Here is a 16851-nt window from a genome sequence, read left to right as displayed (position 1 = left end):
AAGACACAGGGTAAATGACACTGGGTAAATAATCAATGTACCTGATTATTTACCTCTCAACTGTATTAAAACCTTGAAATATATAATTATTACTTTGTTTTTCCATTTTAACATCAAATAAGAATAATGTAATATCTTATAAACCAATAATTAACATCAAATAAGAATAATGTAATATCTTATTTGATATTATACGAATTATATTAGCTCTATCAAATCCATATGCGTGTAGTGAAGGTGATCTGAACTGGTGCCCCTTGCAACTATATATAATACTCTTATGTTCAAATTCTTACATTCTTGACTTGCTGTGGGACGAATTGGAGCGCCAGTGACTGGAGTCATTTCTCATTCCTTACTTTTTCAGAGCTGCGCGTCGCTGCATCTTTATCAAACATGTCTGCAAGAAAATGTTGCTGCTGCGGTTTACTCTCATGCTTTCCATGCTTTTCTGATAAGAAATCCACCCTTTCTGCACAACCTGATTCATCTGAAATTGCCCCACCTCCTCGCACTGTGATTACCAATCCTTCTCCTGCAGCAACTCTTACTGTAGAATCTTCTCATCAATTATCTTCCTCTGCTCCTTCATCAGCGGCGGCTCCCTCTCAAGTCAATGCTTCTACAGTAATGCAGAATGACTCTCAACCTATTGCTCCATCAGATGCGGTGCCCTCCTCCTCTCCAGGTATTGTAACACCATCTGCCTTGATCCCCACGACTTCTCAAACCACTGCTTCTCCACCTACCCAGCCACCATCCTCTTCGACCCCCTCCTCCTTGATCCCCGCGACTGCTCCACCTACCCAGCCACCATCCTCTTCGATCCCCTCCTCCAGACTTCCAAAGGAGTCGGATTATGCTGAGACTATATTGGACGCCGCTATCAAACTTGATAAAGGAAATGTTGATGTCGATTTCAGTGACCTTATCAACTACATATCGCGGCTTTTCGATTCCATCGAGGTTCATCTCTATCTTGATCCTCTTTGTGTTTTATTTGTAACAGATGAAACTGAGAAGATTTTCGTTAAGGTAAATCTTTGTGTAATATTAATGAAAAAAAGAAAGAAAATTCTCAGTTTACGAACTCTTGTTTGTTATCCACTAAATTTCACAAACTTTTAAGCACAGGAATCATAGCAAAGACCAAAAGAAGAGTCCTTCGACACTCACCTAACGAGAGAGGAAATAGAATTCTATAGATTGATTGACATTGACAAAGTGTCTAGGAAGTGGGAGCTTCGGCCTCAACTTTGTGAAATCCTTTCTAATCTGGTCCTAATGGTATCTAGGATTGTGGGCTTAAATTTCAATTTTTATACTGTAATGATGCTATTTTCTTTTCCGACATTTTCAACATCAAATGGACTTTTTATTCGAATGGCAAACCAGGAAACCATATACCCTCTGTGATTCATAGATCTCTGGTCTGGAAATTCCCTGGACATGATTCTTGTTCGGAAGAAGCAAGTCATATTGTGTAGATGGCAGCTGATTTGCCTTTGCGCCTTCCCACCATTTGGAATCTCTTTCCAAATGGGGGGCTTCTATATCCTTACGTAGGGCATTATAACCTAAAAGCCATACGGGAATAAAGTGGGTACCGGGGAATCACAGGCATAATAAATCATGGCAAGTACAAACAATAGTCTTTAGACACTCGATTAAGAAGGGAGGAAATAGAAATTTTATAGATCCACTGACAAAGTATTTAGGAAGTAGAGAGTCCGATCTTACGAGAGAGGAAATAGAATTTTATAGATTTATGAGTGTGTTTAGGAGGTAGAGGGTCCTGAAAACAAAGTATTTAGGAAGTAGAGAGTCCGATCTTACGAGAGAGGATATAGAATTTTATAGATTTATGACAGTGTTTAGGAGGTAGAGGTTCCTGAAATTTTATTTTTCTAGTGATTTTAAATTTCTATGTCACTCTCGTGATATTGTTAATGGAATTGTGGGTTTGAATTTTTTACAATATACGCTCGTGCACGAATCTCAGATATAATATTCTTTGAAGGATAGACCATTGAATTCTGTTTTAGCGATTTAGCGAGGAGAGGGCGAGGGTAAATTTGGCCATTGTAATATGATATTATGTAATCGATACAACTGCGCTACAGTTGAAAAAAATAAAAAGAATCTTGGGTATGCTAAAACTCTGGTAACCAAGAATCACCGAGTCTTTTCCGGGTTGAGGTCATTCTAAGTATCGATCACTCTCTTTTCATGTAGCCAGGGTTGCTTACTGAAATGGCACGTATTTAAGTTATTTTGGCGTTGATCAAGTTTGTTTTAGTCAATTTCAATTAATTTTGGTTAAACATGGTTAATTATAAGTAATCAATTTGGTTATTAACATAGCAACATTTATTATTATTGAGATATTTTCTATTTCTTATACACTAATAAATTTATATCAATCACACTAGTAAATATAATTATTTTAATATTATATAATTAATACAATTACTAAAAACACCTTAAGTATGCTAGTACTCTGGTAATCCTCAATCACATAATCTTGAATATGCTACAACTCTAGGAATCACCTACTCCGTAACCCGTTGAGGTCATTCTAAGCATGGAGGTCATTCTAAGCATGGATCACTCTCCTTTCATTTCACAAGGGGGGCTGCTTACTCAAATGACCTATACTCAAGGTTACCTTGGCCTATACTCAAGGTTACCTTGGGGTTGATTAATCTAGTTAGTCGGGAATACTTCTGTTGGAAATAATAATCCCAATCACTTCAATAAAGAGCCTAATAGAAGCCATACTTGTGAGACGTATTTTTGCAGGTTGCGTCTCTGCTTGAAGATAGAAAGACTAAAGCCAGACATGAACCATTTAGAAACTCACCAAAGGCATTTAAAGAAATTATGTACTTTGGTAAACAAATATGGGTAAGCATTCATTCAGCAACTTTTGCCCACACTTCAAAACACTTGCGCGATTCGGAACACACTCAACAACAACATCATATTAATTACTTTGCTCTGTCATGAGTTAAATGTAAAATTGTATGTTGAGTTAAATATGAATGTAAAATTCATTTTTACCGTGTAGAGAGGTAAGAGAGTAAGAGGTAAAAAAAAGAGCGCAAGTCTCTATGGAGAAAATGGTGGAGCAATTTTTGGTGGACGCGTGAAAACAACAGTTCCTCTCCCCGTAAGTTTAAATCATTGTAACTTTTATTTTACTTGATGAATGAGCAGCAGTTTCATGTAAATGTATTTCATATTTTAGAATTCAATACTAAGTTTTTATTGTGTTGCTCCAAAACCTACTTCCTCATTTTTGCCGTGAGTAAATATTATTCATAAGTCTCTGAAATAGCTGCGCGGTGCACGAAATCCAAGTCTGGGAAATAGCCTAGCTGTGCGTGAAGGTAGCTCCTAGAAATCAGCTTTGGGGTGCCTGAAAGTAGCTTCACAAAAGTCATAACTCTCTGCCTCTCCCGTCAGGGAAAACGAAAATTATATTTCCTAAATATTTTCTAACATGGTATCAAAGGGGGCTAAACTCTGTTAGTGTAAAAAACTAATGTTTTTACTAACAGTGAAAATTGTTTTGAGTGCACATTGTTTTTTAGCATTTTTACCACCAGGTGGAAAGTTTTTTTTAGGCTCAGAAATGACAACATCAAGCACAAGTTTGACTAATCCTCTAATACCTTAGTTTAATGGAAAAAATTATGATTATTGGGCTATTACAATGAAGGCCCTGTTTTCTTCTCAAGATATTTGGGATTTGGTGGAGAATGGTTCTCAAGAACCAATGGATGCAACAACGTACACTGCCTTATCTCAACAAGAAAAAGATGTGTTAAGAGACAACAGGAAGAAGGATTCAAAAGCCCTGTTTTATATTTTCCAAGCGGTTCATAAAAGTATTTTCCCAAGGGTTGCAGCAACAACGAAGTCCAAGAAAGCATGGGACACCCTCCAAACAGTCTACCAAGGCATGACAAAAGTCAAAACAACAAAGTTGCAAATGTTGAGGAGAGATTTTGAAACACTTTGTATGAAAGAGTCTGATAATATAGACTTGTTTTCTACACACATGTAAGTGGGCTGGTTACTCAAATCAAGTCTCATGGTGAGACACTTGAGGAAAGAAGAATAGTTGAGAAAGTTTTGAGAAGTTTGCCAGCAAGGTTTGAGGCCATTGTTGTGACCATAGAAGAGACAAAGGATCTCTCACAGTTCTCAGTGGATGAATTTAATGCATCACTGATTCCTCATAAACATAGACTGAATAGAGTAGCAAGCTCCTCATTGGAGCATGCCTTCAAAACACAAGTATCATTTGGTCAAGGTCGAGGCAGAGGAAGATCATATGCTAGAGGAAGAGGAAGAAGCCCACACAAAGGTGGAAGAAGCAGCCCTTCAAACTCAAATGGAAGAGGCAGCAATCAAAATCTAAGTCAAGGCCCAAGCCAAAATCAAGCACAAGGTCAGAGGTATGATAAATATCAAGTTCAATGTCATTACTGTAAGAAGTATAGTCATTATACAAATGAATGTAGAAAGAAGCAATATGATATTAGTAACAAACCAAATGTAAATTTCACAAGAGAAAATCAGAACCATGATAGCATGTTTTTAGCTTGTAATGTAGCACAAGAAAAACAGAGTGATATATGGTATCTAGATTCAGGGTGTAGCAACCACATGTCAGGAAACATAGAAATGTTTTCTAATCTAGATGAAAGTGTGAAATCTGAAATGAAATTAGGGACTGATAGCAAAGTCTCTGTCATGGGAAAAGGTAGAGTTAATATCCTAACAAAAAAGGGGGAGAAGAAATACATCTCTGATGTTTACTTTGTCCTCGGTCTGAAGCATAATCTCATGAGCGTTGGACAGCTCATGCAAAAAGGCTACAATGTCTTCTTCAAAAATGATGTGTGCACAATTTTGGATAGGCCTCCAAGCAAACAGTTGATTGCAAAGCTTCAGATGACATACAATAAAATGTTTCCCCTGAAAATAATATCAGATTTGCAGAAATAAGGTGCACAAGCACAACTATCTATGAACTCACAAGAAAATGGAAGAAAAGGGGCAACTGTCACACAAGTAAACTTTCAAGCAGAGGTAAAAGATGAAAACTGGTTATGGCACTTGAGATTTGGACATCTCAACTTTGGAGGTTTGAATCTACTGCATAGGAAAGGCATGGTGAAGGGTTTACCACTCATAGAAAAACCAGACAACATATGTGAAGGATGTATCTTGGGCAAGCAACATAGAGAGACATTTCTAGCAGGAAAGTCAGTGAGGGCAACGGCACCTTTGGAGATTGTCCACTCAGACCTATGTAGACCAATGCAGACACCATCAATTGGTGGCAGCCATTATGTGTTGATCTTCATAGATGACTACACAAGGAAGACATGGGTCTTTCTCCTAAAACAAAAAAGTGAAGTGTTTGAGCGCTTTCGCCAATACAAGGCTCTTGTTGAAAAGCAAATTGGACACTATATCAAAGTCCTTAGGACTGACGGAGGTGGTGAATACATCTCAAATGATTTCCTTCGTTTTTGTAGGGAGCATGGAATTCACAAGAAATTTACAAAAAGATATACACCACAGAAAAATGGTGTGGTAGAAAGGAAGAATAGGACCATTATGGAGATGGAAAGGAGAATGTCGAAGGCAAAGCGTTTGCCAAATGACTATTGCGCTGAAGTTGTCACTTGTGCAGCATATATCTTGAATGGATGTCCAACCAAAAGTGTCCAAAACATCGTTCCAGAAGAGTCATGGAGTGGAAGAAAACAAAATGTCACTCACATGAAAGTTTTTGGATGTGTGGGTTATGCACATGTCCCGGATGAGTTGAGAAAGAAGTTGGACAACAAGGGGGAGAAATGCATATTTGTTGGATACAATGATGAATCCCAGGCATACAAACTCTACAATCCATTAACCAAGAAAGTCATAACCAGCAGAGATGTGCAGTTCATAGAAGAGGAAGCATGGGATGGAAGTTTAGAAAAGATAGTCAATGTCAAAGCATGCATACCAAATGAGGACAAAGAGGAATTAACAGCAGCAAGTAATTCCTCAACTCTGACTCCCTCTACTCCTATTCAAGCGCAACAAAACAGACAACAAGCAACGCCATCAACAAATAATAGGACAGTTTCGTGCAGCCAAGCAAGTGCTTCTCAAAGCACACCGCGAAGCGCGACACCAAGTGACATATCAAGCCCATCTTCAGCAAGCACAAGAATGCCAAAATTCAGAAATTTAAATGAAATTTATGAGCAAGATGAAGTTGATAGTAGCGCAGGTCTGAATTCCTTATTTGCATTATTTTGTCATGTAGATGACCCAATCCACTTTGAAGATGCAGTCAAAGAAGAAAAATGGGTTGCAGCAATGGAGGAAGAAATAGAAGCAATAGAAAGGAATGACACATGGGAGTTAGTGAGCCTTCCGAAAGGAAAACATGTCATTGGAGTGAAGTGGGTCTATAAGACCAAAAGCAACATTAAGGGAAAGATTGAAAGGCACAAAGCAAGGCTAGTTGTCAAAGGATACAAGCAGCAACATGGAAGAGATTACGCGGAGACGTTCACGCTAGTTGCGCGGATGGAGACAGTGCGTGCAGTTGTGGCGATTGCCGCGCAACATAAATGGACAGTGTATCAGATGGACATAAAGTCAACGTTCTTGAATGGAGTGTTGAAAGAGGAAGTGTATGTCGTGCAACCGCCTGGTTATGAGATTGAAGGCCAAGAAGATAAAGTATATCGGTTGAAGAAAGCTCTTTATGGGTTGAAGCAAGCATCGCGTGCATGGTACAACATGATAGATGCTTACTTGTTGGACAATGGTTTCGACAAATGTGACGGTGAGCCTACTCTCTACATCAAAGAGAGCGAAGGTAAGATTCTCATTATCGTCTTATATGTAGATGATTTGATCTTTACAAGTAGAGATGATTTCCTCATCGCTGATTTCAAACAAGTCATGAAGAGTGAGTTTGAAATGGCTGACTTGGGATTACTAAGATATTTTTTGGGCATAGAAGTGAAGCAAACAGAAAATAGCATTTTTATCTCTCAAGCAAAGTATGTGGCAGAAATTTTGGAGAGGTTTAAAATGTAGAACAGCGAGTCCGCGCCAATTCCAATTGTCATAGGGTTGAAGTTGAGCGAAGAAGATTGTAGTAGCAATGTCAATTTGACATTATAGAAAAGCATGATAGGCAACCTAATGTATTTGATCGCCGCTAGACCATATATAATGTATGTAGTAAGTTTGGTGTCAAGGCTCATGGAGACACCCAAGGAGACACATTGGCAAGCAGTGAAAATGATTCTGAGGTATGTCAATGGGAAAAAACAGTATGGCATTTTGTACACAACAACCAGTGATTTCAGGCTGGTTGGTTACATTGACAGTGATTGGGTAGGCAGTGTCGATGACAGAAAGAGCATGTCAGGATATGTTTTTCATTTTGGTTCCAGAGCCATTTCATGGGCCTCCAAGAAGTAGCCAATAGTGTCACTGTCAACAGCAGAAGCTGAATATGTCGCAGCAACAGCAGCAGCATGTCAGGCAGTTTGGATGAGAAGGATGTTGAGGGATCTTTGTCATGACCAAGAGGGCGCGACAACTATTTTCTGTGACAACACCTCAACAATTGCATTGTCAAAGAATTGTCTTCCACTAAAGGACCAAGCATATTGATGCTAAATATCATTTTATTAGAGGGTTGATTAACGCTGATGAAATTATGTTGCAACACTGCAGGTCACAGGAACAATTTGCTGATATTTTCACAAAGCCATTGGCAGGTGAAAGTTTTGTTTATCTCAGAAACTATTTGGGAATTGTCAATGGCGACAATTGTGATTAAGGGGGAGTGTTGGAAATAATAATCCCAACCACCGCAATAAACAACTTGACAGCAGTCATAATTGTCAGACATATTTTTGTAGGTTGCGTCTCTGCTTGAAGATAGAAGGACTGAAGCCAGCCGCGAACCATTCAGAAACTCAGCAAAGGAATTTAAAGAAGTTATGTACTTTGGTAAACAAATATGGGCAAGCATTCATTTAGCAACCTTTGCCCACACTCCAGAAACACCTGCGCGATTCTGAACACACTCAACAACAACATCATATTAATTACTTTGCTTTGTCATGAATTAAATGTAAAATTGTATGTTGAGTTAAATATGAATGTAAAATTCATTTTGACTGTGTAGAGAGGTCAGAGAGAGTAAGAGGTAAGAAAAATAACACAAGTCTTTGTGGAGAAAATGGTGGAGCAATTTCTGGTGGGCGCGTGAAAACAACAGTTTACTTTGTTTTACTTTTATTTTACTTGATGAATGAGCAGCAGTCTCATGTAAATGTATTTCATGTTTTAGAATTCAATACTAAGTTTTTATTGTGTTGCTCCAAAACCTACTTCCTATTTTTTCCGTGAGTAAATATTATAAGTCTCTCAAATAGTTGTGCGGTGCGCGAAATCGAAGTCTGGGAAATAACCTCATGGTGAGCGAAGATAGCTCCGCGAAATTAGCTTCGCGGTGTGCAAACCTAGTTTTGCGAGAGTAGCTTCACGAAAGTCCTAACTCTCTGCCTCTCCCCTCTGGGAAAACGAAAATTATATTTCCTAAATATTTTGTAACAACTTCATCTGGTTAAGTGCTCTACATCTCCTAGGACGTTTGTTTATTGTTTTTATATTTTTCATTTCGGAAAATGGAGAGTTGGGTCTCGAAGACCTTGAAAAAAGATTATTATTCTTATTTTGATTAACTTGGCTTGTCATGGGGTCCAGTGTTCCAATATATATAGTTATCTAAATTTAGTCAGTTTCATTATCTTCTTTAACAAGCAAATGTTAAACCCTGTGTTTTCTAATTGATTTGATAAGATGTCTTTAAATTCTTACTTCTTGTTGAAATATGACGCAACAAAGAAGAAAACACAGAGGGCATAATGATTAGCGTCTCCTTATAACAATATTGAAGAACAGACTTAATGAAGGTGCAATAGACAAATATAACTACTGTTTGGTAGAGGGCACATGGATATTAAAGTTATGCATGTGCCACTTTCAAGTTGATCCAACGTATTTTCTTGTTTGATTAAATGTTTTTAAGATGAGCATAAATTCACACATGGTAAAGGCTAACAATTGCACTGGCAAGAGAGGCTTATAAGGTTATTAAATTGAAAAAAAATTACTTTGATTTTGAATAAATCCCCACAAAAACTAATTAATCATAAATTCAAACTCTCCTATGAAATTTGAACATCTAACCTAATAAAACTAATCCCCACAAACCTAATAAGACTAATCCCCGCAGACACCCGTTGATCATCAGTTTAAAATATAAAAATATAAAGATGTGTTAGTTTATTTACCAGGATACTGTATTTCATAACAGTTTGTGTTAGATGTGCATGTCGACAAAAGTTTTTAATTATATTCAAATGCTGAAGTCAGTGTTTCCTTAGTGAGATGATTCTATGAATTGATATATATATATATATATATATATATATTTATTTATTTATTTTCTCTTCGAAAATGGAAGCAATGGAGCCTAAGTAGAGGGCTAACTGAATGTTGGGTAAAAGAAGGAATTGTTATGCAACACTAGGTGGAGCTTGGACCCCTTAAAATGGTTTAATTCTAAAAAAGTAGCTCCCATTTCGAATCCCTCCCATGAAATTTCAACCTTTGAGGTGATGAGACGCAACTCCAGAGAAACAACAAAGAGAAACAACAAATTAAGCATGGATTCAAAAAATATAAATCTTAAAAATATGTAAGGAATGTAATGATTTGTTGATGTATCTACCAAGATACGGTATTAAATAGCGGTTTGTGTTACGTGTTCACGTTGACAAATTTTTTTAATTATATTCAAATGCTGAGGTCAGTGTTTCATCAGTCAGATAATTCTATATGAGAAGAAAATACAACTTCAGGGAGGAAATCTTATGTTTCTTTGATTACAGAAATTAACTCGTTAAAATTGAACAGCCATAGAACCTGAGCTGAGAACAAGATTTAAGTACAAATGCAAGGGTGTGTAGAAAATTCTTGGTTCTCATATAACTGGCAAGTTCCAAGCCTTCAGTATCTGTATAGCCCGCCAAAATAACCAAGAAAATGCAGTCCAACAAAAGCCAGTGCTGATAACAATGACCCTATGAATCTCACAGGTACAAATTAATCTCGCAGATCATTCCGGAAGACAAAATCAACGAGTAAAACTCTGGCAAGCTAGTGAGATGAATGTGAACAATGCAACTTAAAGAGGGGAAGATAATATGAAGCACATAGGAAATATATCTGTCGATCTGGAAGCTTATATATGAAGAGTGTCCAAATTGTAGATAGAAATTGGTTGGATCAATAGGGAACAAAAATGGTAGAAACAATGGTTGAAAGGCAGATGGAATTGTTGGAAAATAATAATGAAAATAACAATGGAAACTTGCAACATTGGTTCGATCAATAGGGAACAAAAATGGCAGAAACAATGGTTGATAGGCAGATGGAATTGTTGGAAAATAATAATGAAATTAATAATAAACACCTGCAACATGATCACCAGGAGCAGTATGTGATCCCCAAACTTTTTGCTTCAATGATGATGCAAGGAAACAAGATCTGTGATCTCCCTGGACCTGGAGATGGATGTTGCCATTCAAGTAGTCTTTCTCTTTTTTGAGCATTTTTGAGCTGCAAATAAATGTCCCGTTATTTTCAGTTACCAAAAGATGTATAAGTGGTCAAATATGAAACGCCAAACAGAATAGAGTGACCCTCTAAGATACCTTATAATAGTAGAAAAATATGCATATCAGAAAGATTGGAAATTGGACTTCAGCCTACCAAAGTCATTTGTGCCTAAGTTTTTCATGATCCTAAGTCATTTGACTATATGAAGAAACATTCTCCAAGTCATCTTTGCTCAGAGTCACTGTTATCCAAAGGGGTGGCCATTAATCCACTTAGTCCACTTCTGTGTGCCCCAAGTTGACGACAGACTCTACCCATTCCTGAGCAGTTTATTGCTAGATAAAAGTTGGACAAGCATTAGAAATTGCTAGATAAATTTACAAGATTAATACCGAAATTATTTCCCAAAATATAGAAAGGACCGTGACCTTGCTCTGTGATAGAAGAGTCATCAGGAGCTGTTGAGTGATCTATCAAATTGTGATCAAAGGTAGACAGTTGGCATGCTTCATCATAGCTCGAGTTGCAAAGGTCATCCATTCTAGAATGGTTTGTTGAGAATGACTCAAACTGTTTGGATGTAATCCAAGAAAAAGCTAAATGCTTAGCTTCATTTGAGTTACTCATAGGAGTTTCTTGCTGATTTTATTTTAGTGTTCTCCAACCACTGCATTGAACTGGCCCTGGTTGGGCTACAATTACTTCTTGGTACCTCTCTTCAAACCGTTCCATTGCATCCACCATGTTCCTAGAATTAGAGTACATGTTTTGGTTTCTCTGCTTAGAGCTGGGGCTTGAAAATCTCTTCTTGTCAACATTCTTGCCTGCTCCATTTCGCCTGCTAAAATCACTGATTGCACTATTAAGTTTGGGGGATTAGGTTGGGGGATTTCATGTTTGCTCTCAACATGATTGATACACAGCGTTAAATCCAAACCCAAGTTGAGATCGATGTCCCATGACTTCCATTTTTATCAGAGCATTCACAATATGATATCTCAGTGAACCTAACATAATCCACATTTTCATTGATACATTGCCTAATCTTGGGTTGTGAAGTGGAGGAGTTTCTGGCCTATGTACAGCTCAACTCCGATCCCCGAGACATATCCATGCAAGATTGGTTTTGGCTTAGACTGTTACTGTTACAGGGATATAAACTCAGTGGACCCTGCTTACACAGAATTGTAATGCCTGCAAAGTAGATAGAGTTAAATATTAATACTTTTAATATCTAGAATCAATATTTATTTAATATAAAATTTGTCAATGCAATGATAACCTCGAGAGTAACGACGAAAATAATTCAATATCTACCTACAAAAATAATTCAAGTTCTGGAAAAAATCGACAGAATTCTGACGAGGCACTCCTGTCAAAATCGTCACCTCGTGGTATTCATACTACATACATCAGCGAACAACACAATGAACACATGAGAACTAAAAATACAATGATGGTACGGAATTGGCCAGACTAGTTTGCATGACATTATTCAGACAAAGGAGCTTATAGTATCCTTTGTTTGCATTTATACACATTGTTTCTTTTGGGTTTTTCACTGATCATTAGAATTCTCTACTGACAACATAAATCATGAGGAATTTTCTGGGTTTTTTCTAGGTTTTCGCTAGCAAAGTCTTCTAATATACTACGATTCCGAGATACATGCTTAGAGAGGAAGGAGAAATAGGAGGGAAAGTAAAGAAGGTTCAATGTCTGAATATATAGGTGTTATAGGTGTCTTCTAAATTATATTTTTTATGTGAATCGATCTAATGTTTACAATTCGGATTGACCTGATTTCCCGCCTTACCCTCTAAGTCATGTATTTTTCATTGTGGACTCTCCTTACAATATTTAGTTATCTAAAATCACAGGTCGATTGTCAAGCGAGGCAAGCACTTCAAAATGCAGTGCCAAATTTCTTTAGGTTTTTTTGCTATACTTATAGGCTTTATAGATACTTTTAATATATAGTTTTTTAGACACATCTAATGTAAGTTAGCAATGCACTCAAGTGAAAAGTTTACTAAGGTTTTATAAACCCAGAAGGTTGGCTTTAAGCAAAGTAATGAACATAAGCAATATTCAAAAAAACTTTTCGCTGAAGCTAATCCCATGCTGATAACTGAAAATTTGTAGAAGTTTTTTCATGAAAATCTTTATTACGAAGGGACAATATAATGATAAAACAAGTGTAATATGCAGCCCTTAGTACCTTCTTTTTATGTAAAAAGTAATTAGTACCTGCTTTTTATGTAAAAAGTAATTGATAACTAAGTTACATTAATTTAAATGGTTATAGAATTAAAAACCTCCAAAACCATCTACATATAAGTATGCTACATAACAATCATAAACTCCAATTTAAGGTAGTCTTGGATTTAAAACTTTTCTTATAGTTAAATTGTTATACATTAATTGTACAAAATATGTTACAGGGTAATCAAAAATCTTAGTTTAAACTATCTACATATAGAGTATGTTACATAGTAATCATAAACCCTAGTTTAAGGTAAACTTGGAATTTATGACTTTCCTAATTAATATTGAATAAAATAAAGAATGTGAAGTTTTTGATATCACTCACCAAGACTTAGACTAATTTAAATTGTTATAGAGTTAAATACCTGCAAAACCATGTAAAAGTGGAAGCCTATTGACATTACCCTTGTATATATTATGAGATGTTTAGGTTAAATAATGTGAGGTTTGGACTAGCTAAAGTACTATAAAGGTGAGTCAAGTATGCAATTTGCAAGGATTTCATTTCATTGATACAACTTCCAAGCTAGAGTTAGACTTACAGGGTTGAGACAAGTATGCACTTCCTAAAGATTTCATTGGTATAATTTCTAATTAACTATGAAGGGCATATATATATAAGCTATTTAATTTATGCATGTAATTGACAACAATTTTATTCAATTTGAATTTGAATTATTAAAGATTTTTAAACCATTAGATAAGAGTGAAAATTTACTCCAATTTGATTAACAAAAAACATTATTATTAAATACTAAATAATAAATATATTTTAAGTAATTGAAATTGATTTACAAATAAATATGTGTGATTTAAATATCCATTAAATTAACATTTATCTATTTGTTAACAAATGTCCCTCCCTCTTAAGTAAGTAATTTTGATAAAATCCACAAATATCATAATTTTGATGATATGATTTTGTCATTTTGCAAACTCTAACATTAAATGAATTCCAGTATTTTCTTTATAAAACAATTGTTTCAATAATCAAAATTTATAACAATCCATTAAAAAATTCCTACTAAATTTATAAACAACACCAAAAAAAAATTAATATTATTCTAAAAACAATTTCCACTTACTCTTCAAATCATCAAGTAATGATGTAACCCAAAGTTCATTCATTACCTTTTATAAGATAAAACTTGAGAAAATTAATATAAAAAACAACTATTTAATTTTAATTTTTCGTGGATCTCAAGTCAACCATAAAGTTGGGTGCTGTAGCATAGCATATTTGTAATTGTATGATATACAATATGACATCAATTTTATCTTTTAAAATATGCATTAAATTTTTATTAAATATTTTTAATAAAAAAATTATAAAAACACAAAATTAAATATAATAAATATTATATAGATTATATATTTACTAAAAATAATAAATATTGTACATATTATATATTTTGCATATAGAATTATACAACAATTGAATTTATTTTTAACAAAATAAATAAATAATATTTTATGTATCATTTTCTGCACTCAAGGATACACCAACGCATATCTTTTTGTAATTTGAAAACTCTCTTGATATGTATTTATTTAAAATAGATGAGGCTAGTTTCCAGAAGAAGCATTTATAAGCTTTTTTTTTTGTTTGTACATATACATGTTAGAACAAGCTGACATCCGTCACATCTTGTTACAACACATTACAATACATGTGAGAACACACTGACATCCGTCACATCTCGTTATGCACGCGAGTGCATGGATCAAAGATTGGGACCGTCAACTGGCAAGCACCCCACCAACAATTGAACCCCGATTTATATCGCTGCGCACCAGCATATAAAAAGAAAACTCTCTTCATATGTAACCACTCAACCCTATTTTTAATGGAATAGTTGAAAATCGATTTACCTTTACTTCACAAAAAAAATGCAAGTTGAAAATTGGTGAACCTTTATTTTAAAAACAAATATGTTTTTTAATCGAAATTTTTTAGTTCTACGTGGCACTTAGTACAGTTTAAATAAACTTTTAATCAGAGTTATTTTTAATCCCAGGTGGCACTTCCTTTAGCTTCAAGGAAAGTGAAAATCCCTTTAATATCCTTTAAAAATTCTCCAATTTTTACAAGCCAGCTGGATGAAATAATACGTTTAAGTACCACTCGATAACTATTTGTATAATTGTGCCCCAAGGATTTTGAAAGATGGACATTCCACCTCACCTGATCATAGTATCCAACGAAACTACCATGCCGCCATGTCATTATAGGTTTAGTAAAAAATCTACTAAACCCTTTCACGGGCTTTACTAGGACATGCGAGGGATGAATGAGAAGGTTGTTGAAATCCGCAAAATAATTTCCCATAATGGCGTTGAGAAAAGAAGCCATAATTCCACAACAAAACATGCACACGAGTTTCTTTAAGATGCACCCGAGTTGTCTTGTATATGTAGTAAAATCAGAGGACACTGGAATTGGTGGTCGCTGCCATCGATAGAGTCTTCGTCGTGTAGTCGTGCACCATAAAACTATGTTTAGTGCCATAAACTCCACGAAGAATTCAAACGAACTCTCTTGGAAGTCCGGCGTAAAAGGCTTCGACGTAAATATGGTGCACACTACAAGTGGAGAGAAGAAGGGTGTGTAAAAATCTGTGCATAGATGTCAAACAGAGACGAAAACTAGAGGTGAACTGATTCAAAAGATAGGTTTATTGACCTAAATATATTTGAAAATTATATATATAATTTTTTTAAAATAATTCATATTATGATATAATACTAATTTATTTTCTAATTTCAATTTCTTCATAAAATAAGAGGTTTGTATATTAAGAGATTTAATTTTTCTAGACTTTTGGTAAATCTAAGTTAATTTAATTATTAACTATAATTAATTATTAATTTGATTATTATTATTATTATTATATTTTTAGTTTTATGTAATTTGACCCAATCAAAATGTTTTATTGATAATGATAATTATTAATTATTTTATTTTGACAAGTTAAAATATTTGTATGATATTACATTACATTACAACATCTCTACCATACTAGACTAGAAAGTCCCTCAGCCCAAAAATATTTAATGAGTTAAATAAGATTACCTTAAGAAATTATTATGTAATGAGTTAAATAAGATTACTTTAAGAAACTATAATCTAATGAGTTAAATGGGATTACCTTATCATTGCTTTCTCTCTTCCGTGGAAATGAGAAAGGTCTTTCGTTCAAATTTTGCCTGATTTAGCATGTAGTATGAACAAACAAACCATGAATAAATAAATAGCAGGAAAACAAGTTAAAAATGAATATATTGAAGCATTATAACATGGTTTTCTTCCCCATTCAAAACCTGTCAAGGTTTTAGAAGTTTACAATTGACCAAAAAGTGGTTGTGGAGGGTTGAGCTTTATGTACAGTTTTCAACACTCTATGTTGGGTATGGATCTATAAATTTCTATATTGTCGAATCTAGTTTTATGGGAATTAAACGACCATTTTTCATGCCCATCTTCGATCTATCGGAATTCTTTCGAGGTATTTTCATGGATTAGTTTCAGCCTGTCGAGAATATTGACATTCGACTTGTTTGATTATTATATACATTTACTATGAGTTCCCAACTATGAGAGCCCTTGAGCTTTTTCACCGGCTTGGCAAGTTCTTCCACGAATTTCACATCTGTTAGACACATGAATGATTACGACCTACTGCTGAAAAAATTTGGACAAACCCCTCCTACAAATTACTCAAACAAACAACCAAAGTCAGCGAAAGATTACAACATACCTTGTTCGAAATGCAAACAGAGCACTTTTCTCAATCAATAAATTGTGGCCTGTCTACTTACTTGCGAGAGGGAGTGCTGTGTTTGATAGATTTC

At 35.2% G+C, this 16851-nt stretch overlaps 1 protein-coding gene and 1 pseudogene across 1 annotated transcript in view; one reads left to right on the top strand and one right to left on the bottom strand.

Moving 5' to 3' along the window:
- The first annotated feature begins 277 nt into the window (after window positions 1–277).
- The window catches only part of LOC149210488 (uncharacterized), a 29722-nt gene continuing 13148 nt past the window's right edge, over window positions 278–16851 (top strand). Inside the window, exon 1 of the mRNA XM_089396728.1 lies at window positions 278–966. Coding sequence (XP_089252854.1) covers window positions 397–966 — 570 coding nt within the window. The 5' untranslated portion in view covers window positions 278–396. The remainder of the gene's footprint in view (window positions 967–16851) is intronic.
- On the bottom strand, window positions 11089–15226 carry LOC149210489 (uncharacterized; annotated as a pseudogene).

This window comes from Pinus tabuliformis, chromosome 1_2 (genome assembly GCF_031772625.1).
Source record: "Pinus tabuliformis cultivar Carrire ecotype Pingquan chromosome 1_2, CPIR1, whole genome shotgun sequence".
In the NCBI taxonomy this organism is placed as follows: Eukaryota; Viridiplantae; Streptophyta; class Pinopsida; order Pinales; family Pinaceae; genus Pinus; species Pinus tabuliformis.
Note: the sequence above shows the minus strand (reverse complement) of the source record. Positions and strands in the feature narration are given on the sequence as shown.